This window comes from Primulina tabacum, chromosome 5 (genome assembly GCF_025594145.1).
Source record: "Primulina tabacum isolate GXHZ01 chromosome 5, ASM2559414v2, whole genome shotgun sequence".
Classification (NCBI taxonomy): Eukaryota; Viridiplantae; Streptophyta; class Magnoliopsida; order Lamiales; family Gesneriaceae; genus Primulina; species Primulina tabacum.
In genome coordinates, this window is record NC_134554.1 from 2780767 (window position 1) to 2807279 (window position 26513).

The 26513-nt window shown below is 35.2% G+C and overlaps 3 protein-coding genes and 2 pseudogenes across 8 annotated transcripts; 4 read left to right on the top strand and 1 right to left on the bottom strand.

The window, feature by feature from the left end:
* The first annotated feature begins 2293 nt into the window (after nucleotides 1–2293).
* Nucleotides 2294–2704, top strand: LOC142545173 (uncharacterized). Its single transcript, XM_075652168.1, has one exon. The coding sequence runs from the start codon at nucleotides 2294–2296 to the stop codon at nucleotides 2702–2704; it is 411 nt and encodes a 136-aa protein (XP_075508283.1).
* Nucleotides 2705–5049: 2345 nt separating this feature from the next.
* LOC142545293 (chaperone protein dnaJ 6-like) lies at nucleotides 5050–7458 on the top strand (annotated as a pseudogene).
* Nucleotides 7459–10165: 2707 nt separating this feature from the next.
* On the top strand, nucleotides 10166–15958 carry LOC142545484 (serine/threonine-protein kinase Nek6-like; annotated as a pseudogene).
* A 646-nt stretch (nucleotides 15959–16604) lies between these two features.
* On the top strand, nucleotides 16605–21007 carry LOC142545486 (target of rapamycin complex subunit LST8-like). 6 transcript variants are annotated; one of them, XR_012820283.1, is made up of 11 exons: nucleotides 16625–16759; nucleotides 17189–17280; nucleotides 17879–17992; nucleotides 18072–18174; nucleotides 18330–18365; nucleotides 18540–18609; nucleotides 19040–19117; nucleotides 19685–19763; nucleotides 19892–19986; nucleotides 20080–20794; nucleotides 20879–21007. XR_012820283.1 is itself a non-coding variant. In XM_075652702.1 (9 exons), the coding sequence occupies exons 4-9, from the start codon at nucleotides 18293–18295 to the stop codon at nucleotides 20420–20422; spliced, it is 681 nt and encodes a 226-aa protein (XP_075508817.1). In that variant the 5' UTR covers nucleotides 16625–16759; nucleotides 17189–17280; nucleotides 18072–18174; nucleotides 18290–18292; the 3' UTR covers nucleotides 20423–20549. The 6 variants fall into 6 exon arrangements, 4 of the variants coding, with proteins under 4 accessions (XP_075508818.1, XP_075508817.1, XP_075508815.1 ...); XR_012820282.1 differs by having other exon boundaries at nucleotides 18290–18609; XM_075652702.1 differs by lacking the exons at nucleotides 17879–17992; nucleotides 20879–21007 and having other exon boundaries at nucleotides 18290–18423; nucleotides 19685–19801; nucleotides 19892–20166; nucleotides 20413–20549.
* Nucleotides 20643–25798, bottom strand: LOC142545485 (1-acyl-sn-glycerol-3-phosphate acyltransferase 2-like). Its single transcript, XM_075652699.1, has 11 exons — nucleotides 25351–25798; nucleotides 25035–25157; nucleotides 24105–24144; nucleotides 23924–23997; nucleotides 23790–23849; nucleotides 22835–22912; nucleotides 22530–22688; nucleotides 21869–21994; nucleotides 21349–21441; nucleotides 21127–21210; nucleotides 20643–21047 (listed from the first exon to the last, which is right to left on the bottom strand). The coding sequence occupies exons 1-11, from the start codon at nucleotides 25429–25431 to the stop codon at nucleotides 20802–20804; spliced, it is 1164 nt and encodes a 387-aa protein (XP_075508814.1). The 5' UTR covers nucleotides 25432–25798; the 3' UTR covers nucleotides 20643–20801.
* Between the last annotated feature and the right edge of the window lie 715 nt (nucleotides 25799–26513).

A 26513-nucleotide genomic window follows, 5' to 3' on the forward strand; every position in this document is an offset into this window, starting at 1 on the left:
TCTTGAACTGTATGCATCAGCATTCTTAGGTATGACTTTGCCATGCTTTCATAATTTCATTACAACTTTCCAGAATCACCAATTTTTAAACAAATATACCATTTTTTTAAATTTAATTACCAAACCTTTAGAAATCTTTGTGGCTAAATTTAAGAAATGCATGAATTTATAACCCTCAGTCTTTTTTCCCTGGTTCTGGAACCTTTCTTTTACAACCCTCAGAGTTGATTATTGTAGACAAAACCTTTAACTGTATACACATTATACTTGCTGATTCTGTGACTTTTTCGTATCAATTGATTGCTTTTCACGTCTTCTCTTCTCGCGGCCCTATTAGCGCAGAGAGTGCGCAAAATCGGATTGGTATGATAAAACTCTAAAAAAATTAATATTATCGGTTTTGCAAAATTTCAAATCAATCTAAACCGTAAATAATTAGAAACCAACGGTTTGTTTGGTTCAGATGATCAATTAAAATTTTGATATTTCATTAGAACATATTATGGATTTTTTATTGAAAAAATAAATACAGATAGAGACTTAATTTATACAAGGGATGTCAAGCTAAACATTTTCATTAGTAATTATTATGGATTTAAAATAATTTCCTAAATCAATTAATCCAAATACAACCTAAAATTCAAGACCTTATGATATGAATTAATTAGCTTATATAAAAAAAGGGTTTATGATTTCACAAGTTCTTGTCCAGGTTAATGTTTTAAAATTTCATTTATAAGAGCTGGAATTGAACACTAAAAACAGAACCCAAAAATAATAATTTCAGTTTCAATTTTTATTCGAACCTTTTCAAAATTCAAACTTTTCCAACAAATAGTGGAATGGCGTTTGGTTACAATAAACTTTCGAAGTTCTATGTCAAAATTTTCCCAAGCAAAATGATGATATTTTAAGGTTGCATTATCACCGTCCTGAAAAATCTTTATTCCATTATCGATGATATTTTAAGATTACATATGTCTTCCAATATTTTATTATCACGGCACTGAAAGATCAAGGGATGGTCATGTCAGTTGTTTGGTGTCATCCTTTTTGTAAATGTACTTGAGATCGTTGCATTAGACCCTTCCAAGTCGAGACTTGCTGCCCTGATTATCGAATTCGAAGACACCGTATCCTGCACCTGTGGCGGCAAATGGAGTATTAGTTCTCGAGACTCTCAAAGAATATGTACATAATCAAACTCTTCTATATATTTGATTTACTAAGAAAACTATTTGTAGCTTGTGTCAGAAAACTGCTTTAGGACTGCTGATATATATGATGTGTAATCATATTCTTTGTTTAGATGTTTGTGAAGTTTTTAATGAGGTTTTCTTGCTTCAATACACGTTCCCAAACTTGTATAGCAGTACTACAAAAGGAGAAAAACTATTCAAGTAAAAGAGAGAAGCTTTATTCTTACTTATTCTTTGTTTTACTTTTCCCATTTGCTTACTTTTTCTGTATTCAAAATAACTACAGTATGTATAAGGGAGTAGACTAGTCTCTTCATCACTAAAACTACAACCTGAAATGCTGCGACTCTAGAAGGGAATACCGGCAAATATCAGCAGCCCACATTCGGATGAGTGACCTAATCCATTACACGGACGTCTACAGAACGCACAGTGGAATACGTGAAAGAATCGTGGCCATTCTGTAAAGATGAGGCGCCAAACGATCAAGAAGTTTGCCCGACATTTCTCTGGGAAGCTTGGCACATAATAAATGCATGGACAAGGAAATGACAATTACTTTTGCTGCAACTGTAATAAGAAATGGAACTTAAAATGTGAATGCAAGCATTACAAAGATCTCCTTCTCCCAATTTTTGACTAGCTTTATGTTAACATGTACATGTATGATCAATATGATAAAATACATACATGTACCATAAGAGAAAGCACATGAATCTATGAATCACATATATAAAATTATTAAATATAAAACAAAATAAAATTCTTTGCATAAAAGCTCATGTATAACAACAATTTATTATTCACAAATTATCATTGTAATGAAATCTGTCTACTCATTAAATGAACATTTATTTTTAAATAAAATTTGAATGTTATAAATGAGGGAATTTTCTTTACTATTAATTTATCATACATCCCCAATCCTACTTATTCGATTTATATCAAAGGAACGAAACTATCAACCCAAATATCGAACTCGGACTTGTGATGGCCACATTGCATTTTCTGGAAATCTGGGGAAGTAAGTGCTATTTTTAGTAATTTTAAGGGACTGGATTATCAATAGCAACTTTGGCAACGACGTCGTAGCTATGCCGTCAAGTTGTCAGAAGCCCGAGTTTTCCTTCAAACCCTTCTCATTTTGTTCTCATGAAATGGCGTCTTTCAAGCCATACGCTGTCGCTGCAAACTCTCTTCGATCTCGCCTCAGCCCCTCCCTAAGGACCCGATCCGGCGGTGGAGGAGGACAGAGCCGTTGGACAAGCCCAGGCCACGAGGATCAGCCCAAAGGTTACCTATTTAACCGCACGCCATTGCTACCAGGGGAATCGAGGAAATGGGAGGACTGGGAGCTGCCGTGTTATATCACTAGTTTCCTTACAGTCGTGATACTTGGGATGGGCCTCAACGCCAAGCCGGATCTCACGATCGAGACGTGGGCGCACCAGAAAGCCCTTGAGCGGCTCGAATTCGAGTCGTCCCAGCCCGTGGAATCTGATTGAGAAACCTTCGTCGTTTTTATCGGGTGTGGCTTTGTTTAAACCTTTTTTTGGCCATTAAGCCAGGGCCTTTTGTCTGATATATTAAGTTCTGGAGAAATAGATGTAACAGACTTGTTGTCGCTTCAGATTTGCAAATTCCCGAGTTTGGAATTTTCTCCGTTGAATTTGAAGTGGTTCCTTTCTTGGGATATTAGCTAATGATATTTCAGTTTGTTGATTTACTGGAAGTTATAAATGGTTTATACATACGATGCTTTATGGTGGAATCTTTCTAAGTCGATGATTACAAATAGTTTACACTTACGTTGCTGATGATTTTTCGTTTCATGTTCTATCTATTTTTAGTTTAATGAAAGTTAATGTGATGTTATGTAAGAATTACGGAGACACTAATCCTGTGTTGTTGCCACGGCCATTTCTGACATTTTTAGCTAGATATTGTGGTTATTATGCATCTCTTCCTCACTGTTTCTTGCTTTGGCCTGAATCGTAACTTTTTATTCACGCATCGAGTTTAATCCACGCTATATGGAACACTACGTATATTAGGTGTTCTTCGTTTACATGTATAAATGTTATGTATAGTCTTTACGTTTTAGGAAGTGTTATTAGTGTGTTAAAATGGACATTGAAGTTGAGCTTTTTCAGACTGTATTTTGATGCTAACTGATTATCATAGTGCCGGTTGTTCATACTTCAGATATGCTTATTCCTTTGAAGGAACCATCAAAGAAATCACACGATATTCCACTCTTTTTTGTATTGAGTAATTAGGCGCATCGAAGTTTTAATTTTGCGAGTGCATTCTGTGGAATGAACAAGCATATGAAAAAGTGTTCAATGGTCCCGCTGTGTTGCGGGGCTGCTGATGTGGCACGACGATCGAGATATTGTGTACTGGCTATTGTATGTTTTAAAAAAATTGAGTTACTTTTTTTTATCATTATCTATACCAATTTCCTACAAATCATTTGAGAAGCTTGTTTGGATTCATTCTTACAAATTTTGGTTGTCCATATTGGGTTACCTATACCTGTGAACGAACTTTCGAGGTTGTCCTTCACAAAGTATATGATCTGATGGAGTTGATGACTTTATTAATGAAATACATCCAAAGATTAAGTTCACCTACGCTTTCAGAGATTATTTCTTTTCTTTATTTTTCTTTTTTTAACAATGTTCTCTTGGGGGCTATACTTCTCGGTAAGCGGGAGAATAGGTTCCTGTGTTGGGACGATCAATTAGTCTTCTGTGGTTGGTGGCTGTGAGCTGGTGTTAATCTTCTTTGTTTCTCCTCATCACATCTCCTAGGTTTCCACTGTTCTAGCTTGGCGTTTGTTGGCATTGCTGATCAGAAAATGTTTGCTGAGAACGATAGATTTAGCCTGTTGCCACAGAACTATGAGATGGCTTAGCATTTAGCAATGGTGCTTTCTCCTTTAGTTGTATCGAGGTTAAATTTGAATAGTTTATATTCTAATAATGCTGATTGAGCTTTTACCGTGTTCTCAATAACCTCTTTTAGTCCTTCAAGATTTCTCCCCATACTATACCATTATCTAATAGTCGCGTTTGATCTTCCGAGACTCCACATCATTGTATGTTAAAAGCTGATGTCCTTTGGTCTTGGACTGGAAGCCACATTTAATGCTTTTGTCATTTGTGACCCAAATAATAGATCCGTCTCACAAAATACGATCCGTGAGATCGTCTCACAAGTTTTTGCTTTAAAATTAATAACAAGTTTTAAACTTTAATTATTCAGCAAATATTAAACTAATAGTTGAGTAGTTATAAAATAATCTATATATGTGCAATTCTTTAGGCACAACTATCAAAATTTAAAATGGGAGTTGAAATGTTACAAATAAATGAAGCGACTGACGTGTGTATACAAGAATTTTTCCACCAAATTCTATTTGTTTGGTTACGGAACCGAATAGGAAGAACCGATGGTTTTAAAAACTTGTAACCATTTTGCGGAATTACTCGGGCTTGATGGATTGTGAGCTGGGCTGAGCTGGCTCAATCGAATGGTTCTTATGAGGCCATGGACTTCTTCTAATGTGGGCTTGTTGGTTTATTGGCCAGAACAGCCCACTTAAAATACGATATTTTTCTTTCATGGGCCAGCTAGGCAACTTGAAATATGTGTCTTCTGGGACATGAGCTGGTCTAAACCAATTTCATTATGGGCTATCGTTATTGGCCGCTCCTACTGGCGTTCATGGCCCAAGGGACATCAGCGACGCCAATAGCCAGACGTTTTACCATCTTTAATCCTTCACACATCGGCCGATCGTGTTAACTGTACAGTGTGCCTCTCACGTTTTCAATCGGTGGAGATGGGGAAGAAAGGAAAATCTAGGGTTCGCGGTGAAATTCCGAAAGAAGTAGATGACGACGACGAAGAAGTCGAGGAAAATCCCCGGGCATCTTCCTCCTCAAACCGGAAAAGCTTGTACGAGGTTTGGCACTTGTATTTCTGTCGTTTCATTTGCCTTGCCTTCTCGTTCGTGGTGTTTTTCGTTTTTATGCACTGTTGAGCATTATATTCATTAATTTCGTTGGTTCATACTACTACTAGGACATACAAAATGCATATAATTACTATTTGAAGTTAAAAAACTCTATAAACACAACTGCGGTAAAATCTAATAAGGCGCAGATGAGCAGACAGTTTGGCTTTACCGAGTTGTATAATATGCCGAATAGGTGGCCAGAATTATTCTCGAGGAACTCTACTAGTATGATATGTTAACAATTGCGGGATGTTTCTGCATCACATGATTGCCTATGCTCGGTTCTGATCTGCAAGAATGTACATTGGTCCTGAGTATCTATTTGGGTGGCAGGAAATTGAATAATGTCACCTATGTATGCTCAGCTGAAGTACTGCCATTGCCATACCTTGAGGATTGGCCTAATTTGTTTGACTTCCGTTTCGTAAAATTTGTACCTTTGTATGAAATTATGAATAGAGGTTTCCAGGCTTGAGGTGAAAGATTATAAGATGATAATGTCTTCATGGTGTCAGTTTAGCTGAAATTTGGTTTCGTTTTCATCGGGTGTGGCCAGAAAAATAATGCTTGTCTGGGAAACCATGTGTTTGGGTAATTCTGAGAGAAAAAACCAAAAGATTATGAAAGTAATATTAGCAACTATTTGGGAAATGTGGAAGAATGAATCAAATTAATATTGGGAGCATATCAAGAAGATTTATCTCAACCATTGGCGAACATGGAATATTGGGTTGTGCTTTGAGTACGTGGACAAAAGATCTTAAAAAGAAACTTCATGTAGTTCATTATGATTTGGTCGACAGCTATACCTGATTTTGGCTATTCAAGTTTCTTTATGCAGGAGGCCAAGGAAAAATTTCAGTAGTTGCAAAAGGTTATCTCAATTCTTGGGGATGAGGAGAAACGGGCAGTGTACGACCAGACTGGTTGTGTTGATGATGCTGTAAGCCATGATCCATACATGTTGTTATTGCTGTTATTTGTTAATCTATTGATGTTGGTATCTTTAAATACATTTAATGAAGTCCGCAAATTTGAAGTGAATGCAAGGGCAACATGGACAGGTATGCCATACCTGGGCAGCTGGAATGCTCTCTGATTGTTAATTGTGTGATTTGCTTTTGCCCCATTCATTATTTATCTGTTTCTCTCATGTAGGCTTTTTTGCTGCATGCTTTGCTCTGATGCTAAGCTAGATTCTCATCGATTTTAAGGATATAATAGATGAATCTATTTCTGCAGGTGAGATTGACCACAATGTTCGTTCCCGTACTTGAGATGATAATTTGCAAATTTCACGGTTAACGGAATGGTGCAGAAATGCTATTTTTTTTTTGTGTTCAATATTTTTTGTGTTGCTAAGAGTAGACCTCTTGAAAATTAGGGTGCCAAGTCATTGACGTTGCTTTGTTTCTCATCTTTATCAATTTGTCTATTTAGTTTACACAAGTAGCTTTTTCGTCTTTCGTTTTTCCCCTAGAAAGTATTCGTACTTTTTTTGCGTACCAGTTTCGCTCTTTCATAGACATGCACATGCATTTGTAGGGAAAATTGAATCAACCAAAGGATATAAGAAATGGGCTAAGCAGGTGTCCAAAACCGAACCACCTACTGGTCCATTGAGACAAAGAAAGAAGTGAGTTAAATTCTCCTCTCTCTCAAGAATCTTCGCTGAATTAGTTAAATCTCAAATTATAGAGTTCTGAACGCCTCTGCACCTTTTTCCTGGTCCAAGGAAAGATCCGAAGATTTGTATGCTATAATTGCTCAAAGACAAAACGAGAGGCGAAGCAAGATCGATGCAATGTTCTTAAATCTTGTCCAGAAATACGGTGGAGGTGAAGCTGTTCCAGAACCAAGTGAAGAAGAATTCGAAGCTGGTGGAAGAAAACTCAACAGCAGGAAGAAATCCAAACACAAGTAGTGCCAGTTTCCGGGCCTCTATATTCTGCCTCTACTTCTGTTAAAAGTTGAGAGAATCAATTTTCCCCCTATCCAAGTGATCCGGAAACTTGTCTCCCAAAGGTGGTAAATAGTTGGTGCCTTCTGATTTTCCTCGCTTTCCATCTCATAAAGTTTGCCATCCTACGCACGAGGGCGGAGTAAAGATCGAGATTAGAGATTATAAATTTTCAGATTGTGGCCAGAAATTTAATTTATGTCTTGTTCAGTTGAAGTTTGGAGGGTAAAGTTATTTTTTTCCCTTCTAATATTGGAGGACAACTTTTTCCATAGTGGAACTAGTCGTGTTTGACCCGTGGCGACCAAAAATTTCCGAGTTCAAAGAATTGAAGCATCTTGGAAGGCCTCAAAATTTAACCCGTGATTGACATCTTGTTGTGATGGGGGGCCTTCCGGTCGGCTACAAATTTCAAACTCTCTCGTGAAGGAGACAATGGTTCGTAGATTCATTTAGGTACACAAAACATTCAAATTTTCAAATCAGGTTTCTTACACTCAAATAATGGAATAAAATTTATATGTTTGTCAAGGGAGTCTCAAAGATTGTGGTAAAAACTCTTATTCCAAAACGAGTTCAATTTAGTAAGAATACAATTTATTTTGTTTCGTGGATGGATAAATAAGGGTAAGCAAAACTTTACTATCCACACAATCGAGATTTGAAGCCTCACTTTTACCACCAGGTCAAGAATACTTGGCAGCAATGTATCATCATTTAAAATTATAGATCTTTTTTTAAAAAATAAGCTGTTCGATATTTGTTTGTTTTAATTATTATTGCACACCATTAATCATATTATTGTTTCGTTAAAAAAAAAAAACAACACGAATGGTCCGGTGAGTCCACCTACCTACCTACCTACATATTCCTACCGACAATTCTATGAATTCCGATTCCTTTTTTTTTTTTCCTTAATTCAATTGTCAATTAAATAATAAAATTACCAGTTATCCAACAACCGTTTTGAGAACTTGAGTTCCATTTGATCCACATTAATTTTCTAGATTTATCTTATATATAAGTATAACACAAATTAAAGTAACATTTGAAAATTACTAGTCAAAATGGACGTAATTAATCAGAAATATGCTACTAGAAAAGAAATCAAATAATTCTTAATTCTTCGATAGATCATGAATAACAATCAAATCACACGAATCAACCTTGATGATATGGTAAAAATCTTATCATATCATTAATTATATTTTAGATATTTTAGAGATATCACAAAATATTATATGAATATGCACAAATCTAATTGCATATATTACAAAATTTCATATCAACTAAGACTCTATACCTATAAATAAAGGGCTCCTAACCCTAATTAAGATACGCTTTCATGTACAATTATTTACATCAGTCTTATATTTTTCTCTCAAATACTACGGAGCGACTTCGCCTTCTGGCGGAGTCATCCTACTCGTTTTCTTTGATACACAGTTATATTTTTGGAGCTGTTTGATTCGGTTTATTGAAGAAATTGGTTCGTGATAATTGGTTCAAGGTATTTTATTGGGTGTGATTTTTTTTTATTGCATCAAACATATATACACAAAACAAACAGAATCGTTCGAATTTATACCTCCAAAATAATCGAATCAAATACATCCCAAGAAGTTCAATACATTTATTGATCGAGTGGAACCAAACAAATGTTTTTACAAAATAAATGAAATATTTACTCAAACCGTATTCTAATACAACCACTTTTCCCTACTCGCTAACAATGACAAAAAATATATAATATTTTTTTAAAAAAAGTGGAAAACACGTCTCTGAATTATCGAGACAACGCAAGTCAATTCACAAGTACTAAGCATTTAATGAGCCGGAGGATTTGGGTTGTTGGCATGTAAACTCATCGAATTTCTGCATTTAATAAGATATATATATATATATAATTATTTCCTAATCTATTATTTTTTTAATATCACATTTTATTACTTTGTCACCAGAATTCGACATCACGTGACTTCGGCAACCGCATAAATTATTAATTACATACATGTATGCAACAGCCCTTTTTCCTTAATTAATCTTTCGATTTTGGTGTTTAGCGGCGGGATTAGGTTGATCCACAACCCTGCGGATTGTGATTAATATTGCTATAAAGTTTAATATAATCTACTATATAGTTAATACCAAAGCATAAGATGATTAAAAATGGAACTTGAAGCGAGCCTCTAATTCGGAGTTGATGCTTCAATCGCATATAATATAATTTAAAAAATTTCAAGTTTATTGAAATAATATAGTCAGATTATTGAAACTTAAAATCAACCCATATTATAATTAACAATTACAACAAATAAAATATAATTAAAAAATACAATTTTTTTTATTAAAAAAACATGTGCATTATTGCTACCTTGTTAGTACCAAATTTGATGTCAGCCTGAGGTTGAAAATAACGCGCTTGGTGTTGGATTGGAGACCACCTTAATCAACTGGAGAATACAAATTGCTATAAGTGTCTTTGGATGGGTGGAGCCCACTAGCCACTCGTGTCAAATTGATATGCAATACAAGTGTTTAATAACAATTTAATCAGAATCAAGTCGAGTTAATTATGACAAAATTATGCTAATTGAATCATTTTTTATATAAAACTTTAATTTTTCTCTAAATTTATCACCCTTTAATTTTTAGTAAATATCTTATATGAATATATATATATATATATATTTTTTCAATGGTATATAATATGTAGAAAATAACTATCAAGGATGGTCTCCAACTTCTGGAGTAGTTTCTTTTTTTAAAAAAAATTTACTGATGAAATTTCTTGGTGATTTTTCAAATGCAAGGAACACATTGGGACATCTAATTTTTTTGAAGTCCACCATTATACATTGCTATGCTATCCCTATGCGTGGAACGCTGTGTTTATATCTGGCATGTAATTGATTATTTGACTTTGTGTTTCCCACTTTTTATCCATTTAACTACAGCATGTAATGTACCATCAACATTCTTTATTCTTTATTACCATAAATGTTTTCGTGTTGTCAAACCTAAGCCTATCTGATTTGCAAAATAATCAACTGTTTAATCACCTTTTGTTGCCTTTTCTTGACAGTATATTGCCCCCATGGAAAAACCTGAAACTCCTGCCCCCCCCACATTTACACGAGCACAAGTCATAACCTGTTGTCCTAAGTGTGGTCTGATACTTTCACAGCTTTGATTTTTAAGGCGTTTCAGTGTGGTATAACTGCGTTAATTAATTCAGCGACCAAACTTTGTAGTAGTCTTCCGCTTAAAGCTGCAACGGAAAATCCAGGGGATTTGCTTTTTCTTGGTTTCTTGGGGAGGGTATACCGTGGAATCTACAGTTTCTTGGTCGAGTGGGCCAGGTGAGTTTTCATTAACTGATTTATTTGGTTTAAAGACTGAATCTTTGGCTGGAACTAGAGAGACCCACTTGAGTTTTTTGGCTTTGCAGGAATTGATGGAGGCGGAAATTGGTGATATTAAGAGCAAGATGGAAGATTATGAAGGGATTGAGCAAATTGGGAGAGGTTCTTTTGGGGCAGCGTTTCTTGTGCTCCACAGAACTGAGAAAAAGAAGTAATGAGTCCATGCATAAAATTTTAATCTTTCACTTTTTGTGTGGCATATTGCTGGGCTTAATTTTCTGATTGTCCAAAATTTTTCCAGAACGGTTGTAGAATGTATGTTGTGAATTATATTCTGAAGTGCGAGCTTATTTAGAAAAATAATTCCCTTAAAGTAATTGTTATATTTTCACCGTGACGATTCGTAAGAAAACTAAAACAGTCAACTCAACGTGAAACTGTTCTAGGAGATGTTCGAATCCATTCTCTTCAAGGATTATTGGTTTAGCCTAATTGATCCCTGGAAGATCGTTCTGCTTATTTATAGATTGTCAGTTTAATGATGCTACCATTATCTTTGGTAGGTACGTGTTGAAGAAAATTCGTCTCTCTAAGATGACAGAGAAATCCAAGTGTACTACGAATCAGGAGGTTAATTTATGCTTTTTAGTTAGTTTTTATAGTTAGTTTTTATGGCAGAAGCACGGTGTCTTGATTGAAGCAGTTTCTGTTTTGATTTTAAGTTATTACTCTTGAATCTATATCTTGATTATGTCTATACGTGTTCCCTTTGGAGCTGAAATTGTACTTACTATTATCTTAGCCATCTGCCTTTTAACTATGTTTTGATTTTGATTATTGAGGTTTTTGACATTTACAATTTCCTTTTTGTACTAGTTTTGTGCTAATCAGTATGCTATCTATGATAGTGACTGCACCTATGTTTTTTCAATAAGCCTAGAAGGTCTTAATACGTCAAAGTTATGGAAAGAATTTGTTGATTCTCAAGCTTAATAATGTTCAGTTTTTGGAAATATGATTTTAGTCTACATTCAGGCAACTGTTTTCAATTTTTTTCCTTGGGCAAGTTTATGCTATGAATTTGGAGCAGAATAATTTTCAACCTATTTAAGTAACTGAGTTATTTTTACTTTGATAAAGCTCCGTTACTATTTTTTTTACATGAAAAGTGTTTGGCATTGAGAACAACATACGTAGGGATCTCATTTTGTTCCAATTTTATGAATAGATTTCTTGGAACAAATAGCATGTAACAAGAGGAATTTCTTTAAACAATTTTTTTGCACTTTTACTTAGTTTTTGGACTTTGTTGCAATGCATGACCTATATAAGTAATATTTATGAAGTTTTCCTATTTTAGGTTTTCCTATTTTGCGATGAAAAATAATCTTCTTCATCTCTCTGTACAGATTAATGTAATAGCGAAATTGCAACATCCTTACATTTTGGAGTACAAAAATGCTTGGTTGGATAAGGTATTCTGTATTTTTTTTCATACGAATGTACAGTTGAGATCTGCCTCAAATTTCTTTTAGATTTTGTAAAGGTCGGTGTTTTTAACCTGAACTTGATTCTGAAGTAAACAGACGTAAACTATTTTGTTTTTTTCCCTCCACAGGGGAATTGCATTTGCATTGTCACTGACTATTGTGAAGTCGGAAGCATGTAAGTGATTCTTCAGATTTATCTACAATACTACCTTGCTTGAAGTGTACCAAAAATTCTATTCTCTGTTTCTTGTACGAAGAAAGTTGTGCTGTTACTTCTGGAAATAAGACTTGAAACTTTCTCTGCCAATAATGCATGTATGAAGGAGAGGAAATAACAAGTCAAGGAAATTATAAAATATTGGTACCAAATCCTAACATGCCATGTCTTTATCGTGTGGTTCTTCTTTAGCTTTTCCTTGTTTTCTTGTATTTGTGGGTGTCTTCTTTTCATTTTTCTTCATATTTGACAATATTTTCGTTGCTCAGATCTGAGAAAATTAGGATGGCTAGAGGAGCATATTTCCCCGAGGAGGTTATCTATTTGATATTCTTGTAAAAGCAGTCCTCTTATCTGAATGTAATAGCTTGTCCTTATTGTAACATTCTTCTATTTGCTTTTCAGAAACTTTGCAAATGGCTGACTCAGATGTTATTAGCTATTGATTATCTTCACTCCCATCGAGTCCTTCATAGGAATCTCAAGGTATTACGATATTGCTGTGCCATTTAAGTTCAGTTTATTGACAGTCGTTTCTTACATGATTTACTTTCAATACAGTTATCTAACATATTTGTTACCAAGGAAAATGACATCCGTCTTGGTAAGGGGGTTTAAACAAGTCCTTAAAATAACTTGATTCTTGTACTCATTTCTAATGTTTTCTTATGTTTTGTTCACTCATTTATTTTACAGGTGAATTTGGAGTAGGGAAACTTCTTGATGAGGAAGGCCTTGCCTCGACGGTATGAAATATATAATTTCCAACTTCTAGAATTTGTATGGAAACAGTACTATTTTCAACTTTCTACAGCATACCAGAGTGCACGAGGACGCGTAGCCCGCTAAAATTGAGAATGAATAGTTATGGTGATTATGGTGAAAAACAGGTTGTGGATATTACTCATTTTATGTATGTAACTCGAGCTCGAATTTGATCTGTTCAGCATTTGGGCTTGATATTGAGTAAATGTTCGAAATTGGATTGAGCTTGGGAGCTAGTTTTATTGTAAAAGGTACTTGTATAATATCTGTAAATATATTAAGTGTTACAGAGTGATCAATGAGCTATTTTAACTTGGATCAAAATATTGCCGAACATGTTTGAACACTTGAATCAAGTTTTATAATTACATTACAAGGATAATATTATTTGATATAACCCAAATAGCTCGTTGGCGAACTTGATCCGGTTACTTCCTAAAGTGACGAAAGAACTAATATGATGTTAACATGTAGCTCCCCAGTAAATTATTTTTTGCAATGAAGGAAAGGAATGTGATGATACCCGCACTTGCGTCGAAACTTTGTGGAAGGGCTGCTGCTATTCTGTTGGTCAAACGTCAAGAGACTATGTAACTGAAAGAGGGCTGGTGGAACTCATTGCATTTCTGTAGTTTTTATTATTTCCTTAGAAAATTATAGAGAAATTCCTATTACAGAACATGCTTCACCCGACAAAACATTTCGCGGACCTGATCTAATAAAGTAGCTATCTACAGGAGTTATAATGTCGCCCCTTCGTAAAGCCCTAACAAACCAATAAATGGGAAAGGAAAGAAACGATAATGTCTAGTGCATATAGATAAAAGTAAGGTTTTTGCCTTACACTTGTTGAACTGTAAATCTTTATGTAATGTTTATAATTTCTTATCAAGTACTAGGTTGTTGGGAAACCCAACTACATGTGCCCGGAGCTTCTTACCGATAATATGCCATACGGCTATAAATCAGATATATGGTCGCTAGGTAAGTCAAACTTTGAGAATTTGAAGTTAACATTGCAATGTTTTTTCTTGATGATTGAAAGTACCGTTTTCTTATTTTTTAGGCTGCTGCATGTTCGAGATTGCTGCACACCGACAAGCATTTAAAGCCCCTGTAAGTTTGATCCTTCTGTTTCCATAGCATCGAATCCATTTCAACAGCTTTAGTTGCACAAATTGCTAAAACTAGAACTGGCTAAACTAGGATATGGTTGGACTTAGTCAACAAGATTAACAAATGTTTGCTCTCTCCATTTCCTCATATATATTCTTCGACTCTGTAAGCAGATTTTCAATTTGTTTCAATGTTTTGTTTTTTATGTTATAAATATGAAATTGATTGACATAAAAGAGGATTTGGAAATTCTCAGAAAACAGATCATTAAAAGCATGCTAAGGAAGTGTCCCGAACATAGGCCAACGGTGGGTTGATACTATTTTTCCCTTCATTTGGGCATTTGAGTTTATTTTCATTCGGTCTAATTATTTTTCTTCCATCATAGGCTGCCGAATTGTTGAGGCATCCCCATTTGAAACCTTTCCTGCTTCGATGTCGGAATCTACCTACTGTGTTTCTTCCTGTAAAATCTCCATCACCTAACAGCACGAAGGAGAAAACAAGCAAACCATCACCCAGCAATTCTGATGGTGGAAAAGATGACAGAGAAACAGAGATGAAACCGAAACAGAAGGAACTGCTTCCATTATTTGAGGAAAACATTGATGTGCAAGATCTGAATTTACTAGATGGCGATGTCTTGATTGAAGACAAACTCGAAACTAAAAGGGTTGACCCCACAAGCTATTCAGGGAATATTTCTCATGGCAGCGAGGATTCAAAAAGTGGGGGCACAAGTTGTGAGACGACTGCTTGCAATGAAGACAGTCAAGAATTTTTCGAATCTTCAATATCTCACAAGGAAAGCTTCAACTTGGAGGTTACATCAGCCACTGAAGAAAAAGTGGAAAGTTCTCTTAAGTACATTAAGAAATTGGAAGATTCTGACAGAAAGAGGGATAAAGCAATTGAATTTGAACCTTTGTGCAGTCCCCAAGTCGTGGAGGGAAAAAAAACAAAGGACGAAGATGCAATTCTTGAAAAGTGTAATAAAATAATAATGCTAGATAATGTCTGTAGTGATGAGCTTGTATCTGTTCTTGAAGAAGTCGTTATGTTAACTAAAGGAACTTTAACATCCAAAGTTGTTGCAGAATCTCAGAACTCTTTAAGCCGGGAAGAAAGTGTGGTCACATATTCAGGAGTGTGCCCTGAGCCTGACTCATCTGGAACTCGTCTGGATAAGGATATGGTTGAAACTGCAACAGAGAACTCAAGGGATTCAAGCCAAGCTGACAAAGGAGATATCCATCCAATGAATCAAATATCAAACGATGTGATAAAAACTGAGTTGGGGAATCATGGCAACGTGAGAGCAAATGCTTTAGAGTCACTGCTCGAATTGTGTGCGCGACTGCTGAAACAAGACAAGCTCGATGAGCTTACTGGCGTACTAAAAGCATTTGGAGACGAGGCCGTTTCTTCCAGAGAAACAGCAATCTGGCTCACAAAAAGCTTGATCAATGCACAAAAGTTAGCAAAGGAATCCTAGTTTTCAAGATTCCATTTCGAAGGATTCTTTTGTTTTCAAGCAAAAAGAGTGGTGTTTGATTGGGTGTGTGTATGATTTGATTGGAAGAGATTAGTTCTGGATTGGATGTGGAGGATTGTGTTTACGAGCACACATGTTTGAATGTGCTTTTTTTCTTTCCTTCCATTTATGCGTGTGTGATTTTTTTTTATTTTTTTTATTTTGGGTTAGTGAATTGTAGTTCTCATTTGCCCCAATGATTTATTGTAAGTTTCCCACTTTGAAATGTTTGCTAGAAGAATTTTGAACTGGTTGTTCGAAAGTAAAAGCTTTGATATTATCCGTTGAAGTGTTTGCTCTTTATAGTTCCACTTTTTAGCAATCAGAAACCATTTGAAGTTAAAAGATAAAATAATAATATGCATATAAATAATTTAATATCTAAAAAAAATATAAAACTAATAGTTAATATAATATTTAATTTGATTTATAAATAATAATTTGTTTCGTTTGATTGATTAAAATTGAGTAAAGATGATAAATTATAATTTTGTTTTTTAAATAATTAAAAAATACTAATAATTTTATTTATTAATGTTAATATTGTAATTTAAATTTAATTATTTGATTGATGTAAGATAAATAATTAGTATATAGATAAATAATCACAGAAATTCATATGACGCGAATAAAGTTCCGTGAGACCGTCTATTCATAAATAATATCACAAAGTAAATATCGAGTATGATAAATAAATTATCAAGAAATTGCTAATGCAATACTTGAAACTGTGCCTTAATGGTATTATTAAAATCATATTTTTTTAGTGTCGTTCGCATTCATTTGTTTAAGTTATATTGATATGTACTAGCCTCACTTTAATGCACATCCCAGGATAATTTCTGCTCCGGGGTGTAAGGGCTGACCCACGATGATAATGGGCTGGAACTTGGGCCAACACAATCCGGGACTGGAGGCCCAACCTAGCTTCGTTTTAGCATGCGTTGGAATTTTCTTCCTCGTTGAGATTGTCCCTCTTTATAAACAGAATCGAGCGAAATGGCTCTCTATTCTCCGCTCTCTGTAAAACCCTTCACAAAGAGCCAATGATGGGTTAAGTTCAGTGGAGTAAATGAAATTTCTCAGGTAAAAGAATAAATAAAATCTTGGAATCCATTTCAAACGATTTCTTTTTTCTTTTCTGTTTATATATCAGGTAAAAGAATAAATAAAATCTTGGAATCCATTTCAAACGATTTCTTTTTTATTTTCCTTTAATGACAATGAGGGCGTAACCCTTCATTCAGCTTCCCTCATTGTCATCAAAGATCCGTAACTTACCTCTTTATCCTTTGACGTTTGCATTTTCCTGTACGAAGTAGTTTAGACTTTTTTTTTGTGTGTTTGCAATTAAAAAAAGGTGGTTTCGATAACCCATTGTTTCCTTATTGATCATTGCTTTCCTTTTTCTATAAACATGATTTTTATCTTATTGTTCTCTATCTATGAATTCCAATGCTATTTCTAATGGTGTTTAACTGTTAAGAAAGATAATTGACATGAGTCAACCATCAGTGGTTTTAGCCACAGCTAGCTACGATCACACAATTCGATTCTGGGAGGAAAAAAGTGGGCGTTGCCACCGGACTATCCAATATCCTGAATCTGTATGCCCCCAAAATCTCAGCTTTTTAAGTTTCAAATTTTAGTTTGCTTTGTTTATTACTCTATTTTTCACTTTCCTGTATGCCTAAAAAAATTATCAGCCTGTTGGGTTTCATCTTTGGTTTTGCTGTGTTTATAACTTTATGTTTCCACCCGGTGCTCATGTTTAAAATGGATAATATGTGTACAATTTATTGTTCGATGTTAAAGTGATTATATTTCTGTCGGATGTCGAAATTTTATACTATATACGAGTTTAAGCTTCCAGGGGAGACTGCAAGCTGGCTTAGAATGTGTTTTATTGAATTTGATACTAAATTTTAGGCTGAATGAATCATTTCTTTTAAACGTTGATATCTGTGTTTTGGCCCAAATGCGTTTTTTAAGCATGCAGTTTCCTATAGACAATGCGGACAAGGCTTGTTTTACGACGAGAAAAAATATGTGCAGTGCCAGTAGTTAAATTTGTTTACTGAACCTATGTATTAGGTTTTCTTCTTTTTGAATGAATTTAAAAAATCCTTTCACATTTTACTGTCTTAGAATTTCTTCCCCTCTGCATCAGAATGTTAATTCTATTGGTGGTTTAATTATACACAGAGATGTAACTGTTTGGTGTATTGCATCGAGCTGTTAGTATTTGGCTCAAACCATTAAGGGCTACAGAAGGTCTGGCAGAAGTGAATTTGCTTAGGTTATCGTACCTTTTCAAAGGTTTCTAACACAGTTTTGCATAGCATAACCGCATAAGTGCACCGATGATGGCAGAAATTGATATTAATTTTCTCTGCAGCAAGTAAACAGGCTCGATTTTTACACCCGATAAGTGCGGCCTAGCAGCAGCCGGGAATCCTCATATATGATTATTCGATGTTAATTCGAACAGTCCTCAGCCAGTATGCCATCTTGTTTCGCTTATTCTAATATATTCTGCATTTTCTCTTACAAGATTTTAATTCTTTTATCAGCTCTGTGTTTACTTTTATATGCCAATTCTTGTTATTATGTCAGGTGATGAACTATGATTCTCACACTAATAATGTGATGGCAGTTGGATTTCAGCGTGATGGAAATTGGATGTATTCAGGTTCTGAAGACGGCACTGTTAAATTTGGGACTTGGGTTATGGGAAGTTTTTATAATATGTAACTTGTCATTCAATATCTTTTGTCTTCTTCCTGCCCGTCATCAAGCAGAGTCTGATCTTGAGCTTTTCAGTTTAGATAATTTATCGTGGATCTACTTTCATTTTGTGACATAGGGCACCGGGTTTCCAGAGAGAATATGAAAGCCGTGCAGCAGTTAAACCTGTTGTCTTGCGCCCAAATCAGGTCCGTGATGAATTTGTTATCTATCAATGAGGCGTCTTACTGAAATTTGAACTATTTGAGGTATGTAGGAATGCAAGGTTATGTTTTCAATGGCTAGAAAAATCATATTCTGGATGATGGTTGCGAAATATGATTTTAGCTTATGGATCTTCTGATCTGCTATTGGTCATAGGAACCACCAATGGATAATTGAAATGGACCATGACACAGAGGTTTTGATCCAATACTTCATGATGGAAGCCAATTATTTTTTAAAGAACTCGAATCCTGACCATACCTAATCTGTGATGGAGGATATCTAACGAATTCATACCATCATTTTTTTATCTTTCCTTCAACTTTCATGAACAATCTGCTATGTATTATTTTCCTGGATAATTTAAATGCCCTATGCTGGTCTTTTACCTTTTCCTCTCTTGGTGATTTGCAGATTGAACTGATTTCTGGGGACCAAAATGGCAATATCCGTATCTGGGATTTGAGAGCGAATTCTTGCAGCTGTGAGTTGGTATGTAGCTTACTACAGTCTTTTGATCGTTTTGAGTTATCCACAAATCTTAGCGTCATCCCTCTTTTTCAAAAGTATGAACTTCTTTCATTAAAGTTCAAGCTAGATTACCCAATACATCAAATTTGTTGGCAGAAAGAATCTAGAAAGTCTTTATGTGATGTAGATATAGTTTCAGTGAATGTGGTTTAGGTTATGGAAGTGATTGATCTTGTAGGTTGAATCACTGATCCCAACTACTTGTTCGAAATAATTAATGTGTTGGGATCATGAGAATATTATTGATAATTGTTCTTAGCCATTGTGAAACCATGGGTGAGAATTGATCCTTTTCTGTGGTTCTGAATTGGGCCTCTTCGTAGGATTAATGTGATAAATAATATTCTCTGTTACATGGCTGGTTTTAAGACATGGATTCCGTCCTTCGGGAAAAAAATGCCCGGGCTTTGTAGCACATTTTACTGTCCACTTACCTGTGATTTATTTGGTGGATAACTCAATTTTTTCACTTCACAAAACAAAGTTTTGTAGTGCAGCTGTAATAGCTGGACACAACATATTTTGTAGGTTCCAGAAGTGGATACAGCAGTAGGATCCTTGACAGTAATGTGGGATGGAAGCCTGATAGTTGCAGCAAACAAACGAGGTACCTGTTATGTGTGGCGATTGTTGCAAGGGACTCAAGTGAGACAGCCATGAACAAATATATTATTCACTTTTTATGCTTTGCATGTTGACGACTTAGTAACCATGAGTTGATTAAGCTTATTGCAGACTATGAGCATCTTCGAGCCACTGCACAAGTTGCTGGCTCACGATGGGTATATTCTTAAATGTCTCCTCTCTCCTGAATTTTGTGAACCAAACCGGTTAGGATCCATGACCTTTCTCTTATCTCAAGAACTGCTTTATATTACATTTGGGCTTCTATTTCGAATTTTTCTCCTTTATTCTAATCTCAGGACTAGATTGTTTCGGATTTATACTTCTGACCATACCGTCAAAATATGGAATGTAGATGGTTTTGCGGCGTTAAAAAAAACTGACAGGTAAACATTGGTCCTTTTAACCAAACGCTTATACATATTAGCTTGGTTTAAACCATGTATATGTTGATGTTATTTGCTGTTACATCGATGTTACTTCTACGTTGTAGGACATCAATGCTGGGTTTGTGACTGTGTTTTCTCTGTTGATGGAGCTTTTCTTATCACAGTATCAAAATTTCTTCAGTGATCCCTATGATAACGTCTACTAACTGCTTTCTTTTACTGGATTGATACATTTGGTTTCAGCTTCTTCTGATTCGACTGCAAGATTATGGTCCTTGTCCAATGGTGAAGAAATTAAAGTCTACAAAGGTCATCAGAAAGCAACCGTATGTTGTGCTCTTCTTGATGGGAATGAACCTTCAAGCTGAACTGTCGACTGCACGGAGTGTCGCACCATTGGTTGAAAAAATTTCTCAAATTTTGAAAATCATAATTTTCCTCCGTAAAACATTTAAATCTGATCGGCATTGTCATTATTGCAACAAGCACTTGCTCAATTTATAGTATCATAACAGATATAAATGAATTGTTACTCATACAGCCTGTTCAGTACAAAAGCATCGAGCACAAGCACTTCTGAGTATCACAACTGTGAATTGAAAAGTGACTCGGTTACAAGACATAGGTTGGACTTACTGCGATGTGTTTTGTCTAGCTGGGGATGACGTCACTCCACCATTCTTAAGCTTTGCAGGTGCGATTTTGGCAGGTGTTGATCGCTCAGACTGAGAAAATTGAATCAAGATTTGCATAAGAGCCGTCACAATGGCCAAGCCAATTACTGAAAAGGTAACCCCTTTCCAAGAAGAGAAAAGTGAGGACCATTGGCAAACTTTCAAGATCCCCAAGATGAGCAAAATGGCCCAAGAACAGACAACCTGTTTTTAAAAGAAAGATTCACAGTTGTCCGAAAAGGAGATTCATTAAGATACAAAGAAGACTGCATGAGAATTTTACCAACAGGGACTTCACAGGGCGACCAGTGTTTTGCAATTGTTCACCAAAGGAACCCTCTGCCATGTATGTGTCCAGTAACTTATCCTGCTTAGACAGAAGCTGATCATAAAGGGGAAGTGTTCGAAAATATGTAAATATTCAGTATGCTTTGGCCAGATCTTTATTAACAAGGCCAAACCATGTAAGAAGAAAGGTGATTCAAGGATCCATTTGCTTGTGCACCTTGGCTACAAAGATATCCCTACACCACTGAGCAACGGCATCATCTGTATCCGGTAAATCCTTCATTAGCTCTCTCTTGAGGTGGACATGCACCTAACAGATGGCAAAAGATCAACACAACATACAAGCAAATGTGATAGAGAAAATGTCTCACAGTAAGTTACATACAAGTATACAACATTAATCAGTATTCTTAAATCTAGAAACAAGTGTACAGTCTCAATACTAAGAACCACTGCAGTTTCACCTATGAAGAAACTCTGTAATTGATTCTTAGATCTCGCATTTGACAGCTTATGTTGCAGACCTGGCGTAAGTTTTAGCATTTTGTTTTTATAGAATGAGCAATGATTTGCTACTTTATTGACGGACCTAGCTTGGACTAGAGGCTTATCGGGGGAATTCAGTACACGACTTGATGCAGCACGACACCACTTCAATTATTTCAAAACTGCATATGTTGCCGTAACATTACCATACATGACACCATATTTTAAGAATAAAGATTTTGCAGGCTTACCACAGAAGATTGTCCTTTGAAGAGTCTCAGCATGGTTGGTGCAGGAGAAGTTTTGGGGATTGCAACAGTGACATTATAAATAGCTGGAACAAATGATCTCATATGACTTACTGCTGTAACAAAACCCTGAAAAGAATCCAAATTAACCCAAAAGCAAGTATATAGATAATTTGATACATCATCGATGATCGAACAATAATGTTGCAATACAGTAGAAAAAAGTTAAAATTATTTCAGTGAACAATGGTCATTCTGGACTCATAGCTGCACAAGCAAAGCTCCAGAAAACAATTATAAAGGGCTAGTTTATTTGAACAAACGGCAACCCCTTCTTTAAAAAAAACAAAAAACTTTACGAGAAAGATATTCTGAAGCAGCAATCCTCATGTTGCATCAACAATGAGAAACGATGGAACATGATGATAGTCTGTATTAAAAAAAAATGAGAAATGACATTAAAAATTACTGTTTCAACATGAAGCCTTTTTGCTTGCTGGACTTGCTCACTACTAAAATTTGTTAGGGATGCATTACTGAGAAACGACAATCAGGCCGCTCAAATGATTTTTTCAATAGGGATTAAACCAGCCAAATTGAAAATCACACAGAGCTTTATTACTGATGACAGCCATGAACAATTCTTCTTGGAGTAGGTCGTAACCTTAGTACGAGGAATCAAAACATTTCTTGGAACGGGCAACCCAGTCGAGGATGCATATTCTTGAGCGGCTAAAAGTTTTGCCTGGGTGAAGCGAGTACCCTCAACAAATAGTGCCAGCCAAAATGGCCTAGGGAAGTCCCTTAGCCTTTGAAGTCCAGACTGCAAGAGATTTAAGCAAGATCATGTTACGATCAAGGACTGTCTAAGCCAAAAATGCTAAAGAAAAAGGCATACGGGTCAAAGAAACATAAAAGAATATGAGGCAAGGGCAACTCATTGTAAAAAGAGTTAACCCTTGACCATACCTTTAAGGTGCTTTCATCCTTCACCCAGCTTCTTTCAAGAAAGAGATACTCAGAAAACCACATGGACCATCCTATCACCTGAATACAGAGTGAAATCAGGGCATCCATTCAATAAAGGGTATAAACGAGTCAATATTGAGTTGAGAATGTGAAATTTTACGGGCTCTGCTCTCTAAAAAGCTAGTTCATTAGTTTTGTTTCAACATGTTTGTTAGCTCAGATCACGAGATTTTAAGTAGCTAAAAAGTAAGCACAAAATCATTAGAAACAATCATTAGAAACCTCAAACTCGGCTTAAAAAAGCTCAAGCTGGGCTCGCCATGCTCATGAGCAACTCAGCTCAGCTTACATATCTAGTTCAATCATCATTGTATCTGGTCATATTTCCAGCAAAGAAGAATTAGAACCACGAGAAGAGAATCACATAGAAAGGAGAGGGGAACAGAGAAAACAACATAATATGTTTATGACTCCTGTTTGATGGATCTAACTGTTGAGAGGATTGGGAATGAGTTCCTAACAAGAACACTTTTACAACATTCATTTTAAAACTCCATTAAAAAAATTGCATTGTCTTTTCTCAAGTCACGTAAACACGCGGTCTGGATAGAACCACGGCGTAAGTCTTGGGAAACAAACCGTTCCATTATCGAGCTGATGGTTTGTCCACGCCATATCTTCACTTACCATTAATGCAAACTGCAAATAATCTCATAAATATAGTTCGATGATAAATTCAGTACTATCCACAACTTATCTCAACTGTATCACGTCATCTCACGAAAAAAAACAGATGATAGTCAAATATGGCCATAATTAGCATCCATCAACTGCATTTTTTCTCTACTGCTACTAGAAATCTAATATGAAACAACTAAATCACAAAAAAAAAATTTGCAGTCAGAGCGATGGAACTTCAATACCATAAGAACAAAGGTCAAAGCTAGATGCTTACTGGGAGGAGCTTTGAAGATTTCTTCATAACAGCTAATGTGCTACCTAAGCAACCTGATCGCTGTCGTACAAGAGAATTGCACTGATGAATATATGTTAATAGACTCACTGAGAACCAACACGCAGATAACAAACCTGAGCCAAAACCCATCCAACAAGCCAATCAATGTCACTTTTGTGATTAGACATGACAAGTGCATGCTCTTTACCTATACAAGTTACCAGAAAAGCCAAATACATGCAAATTCAGCAAGGGTAAATTTTCAAGGCACGGGACGCAAATCAATATCTATAAACAACTTTTTTGCAGCCTTACCCAGCAATTTAAAGGTTTCAGAATCAGTGTACAGTTCAATCTGCAGCCATAAAATCATTGCAACATGAGAGACTCAAGTGATTCAGATTAATGAAAAATTAAAAAACATGGTTTGATTATCAGCTTATTTTCTTAAATTCTGCCAAGAGTTTCAGCTCATATCGTACCCCATCATCTTAAACCAGATAATGTAAGAATCAGTATAAAATTGCAAAATGTCATCTTGCATATTGTACTCCGTAAGATGCAGGAATCATGTAATACTAAAGTTCTAAGCAGCAAAGAAAACTTTGGTTTATCATACTTTAAAAGTTCCAGAATCAGTGTACAATTCAATCTGCAGTCACAGAATCACTGCAACATAACAAGACTCAGAAGATTCAGACGAATAACAAATTCAAAACCATGGTTTGACTGTGGGTTTATTTTCTTCAATTCTGCCATGAGTTTCAGCTCACATCGTACTATGTCATCATCTTAAACCAGATAATATAAAATCAACATAAAATAGCAAAGACATCTGTTTTGGTCCTAAGAAGGAATCATGTCATCTATGCAGCAAAGAATATTTGGTTTATCATATTTCTCAAAGAATTGTCAAATATCGTAAATCATTGGGTTTCAATTCACTTTATTGCATTGGTACTAGCTTGGGGAAATAAAGTTACCCATCATAAGGATACAAAAATCAATAATCTTCCCATGAAATTTTTTAGTCCTTAACCATATATGGGTAGTCACAAATATTTGATTTACTGTGACTAGCTTGAAATCAGAAACTTAATCCCAGCTGCAAACACAGATATTTCAGAAATATAAGAAGTCATCAAAATAATTGTTATGCCAGCATCCTGTGATGAACTCCACGGAGTCCCAAGAACCAATACAATTTTGTAGACTCAAATTTAATGTGGCATTTTAAGAAATCACCTTAACACCAGCCCACCAATCGACCAGCCACACTAATTCAAGCCACAAAAGCTCAGCGACCTCTCTGTTTATCCTCCTATACTTGTTCTTTGACAGCGGCCTTATCAACACATAACATATAGCCTGAAAATTTCACAAAACTAAAGTCACACATTTCTTCAAACTAAAAGCAAAAAAATGGAACTCGAAAGAAATATAACTGAGAACCAAGAGCTTAACATTAAGAGAAAAAAACCTTCTCGCGTCTGAGGTAAAATTCGATGAAACCAATAAAACTATCAGAATTAGCCAGTAAAATTATACCAAAAATTCGAACCTGAATCAAATTGACGACAAGGCCAGAAATGAAAAAGAGAACACCCAACGGCACAATAACAGCTGCGGCAGCAATTGCCATATCCCCGTAACAAGCGAAACCGTATAAACTCAGATTACGATTCTTCTATCTCAAGGAATAAAAAAAGAAGAATCAAATCGAAGCAATTTTTATAAGAAGAATTTTCTGGGAAAACGTGTTGCAGCAATTTCAAGATTTCGCTCACTTCGACACCCGGTTATAAATTTATGACACTAAATACTCATAAAACTTATTTACTGAATAATTACGAGCAGAAAAATGGCGTAATCTAGTAGCAGTACTGCAACGGAAATGGATGCATTTCTAGAGAGAGCGAGAACGTGAGCGAGTAATTCTGGTCGAGTAAAGAGGGAAACAATGGTGAATGTTATTGTTTCACTGAGTTGTACCGTACAAGTCACGTGAAGCGTGAGATGGACGAGAAGATAACGTCGTGTCACGCGCCTATTAGCAAAACATTTTAAAAAAATATTTTTTGGGAAAAAAGTATATCTAAAAAATTATTACTATTAATTATTTTAAGAAAAAATAAAATAATATACGGTGGGATGTGGGAAATAAAAAGTTTGAAGTAATTAATCTTACGGGGTAAAGTCAAGAATATGATTGTAAGAAATCAGTGAATTATCGTTAATAACTAATATTGATTGTATTTTGAGAAAATAAAAGGAATACAATTAATATGAGGATAAATTAAAAGAAGTTGAAATAATTATGTTAGTTGGTCTATTAAAAATAGTTTTAAAAATATTTGTCACATTTAATAAGTTGAGATATAATATAATTTTGATTAAATAAATCGCAATTATTGAGGTTTTTAAAATTCTTAATTACAATTAATTTTGAAAATTCATTACCAAATAATATTGTTGCTTTAGGAAAATAAATTTTAGGCAAAAATTTAAGTGATAATGTCTCACAGGTCATATTTTATGAGACAGATATCTTATTTGGGTCATTCGTAAAAAAATATTATTTTTTTATACTAAGAGTATTACTTTTGTTAATATTGGTAGGGTTAACTCGTCTCACAGATAAATATTCGTGAGACCGTCTCACAAACAACCTATTCTAGATTTTAAACAATATCATAAATAAATGTGTGTGTACGTTGGGAATAT

Excerpts from the sequence above, each read along its gene's own strand:
- LOC142545485 (XM_075652699.1), bottom strand. The coding sequence starts at position 25,431 with ATGGCAATTGCTGCCGCAGCTGTTATTGTGCCGTTGGGTGTTCTCTTT. Across the intron at positions 23,850-23,923 it reads TTGGATGGGTTTTGGCTCAG|CGATCAGGTTGCTTAGGTAG; the intron begins GTTTGTTATCTG and ends CTTGTACGACAG. Across the intron at positions 21,048-21,126 it reads GCCCTGTGAAGTCCCTGTTG|GTTGTCTGTTCTTGGGCCAT; the intron begins GTAAAATTCTCA and ends TTTTAAAAACAG.
- LOC142545173 (XM_075652168.1), top strand. The coding sequence starts at position 2,294 with ATGCCGTCAAGTTGTCAGAAGCCCGAGTTTTCCTTCAAACCCTTCTCA.
- LOC142545486 (XM_075652700.1), top strand. Across the intron at positions 17,281-18,289 it reads CTATCCAATATCCTGAATCT|GTGATGAACTATGATTCTCA; the intron begins GTATGCCCCCAA and ends TTATTATGTCAG. Across the intron at positions 18,610-19,039 it reads TTGTCTTGCGCCCAAATCAG|ATTGAACTGATTTCTGGGGA; the intron begins GTCCGTGATGAA and ends GGTGATTTGCAG.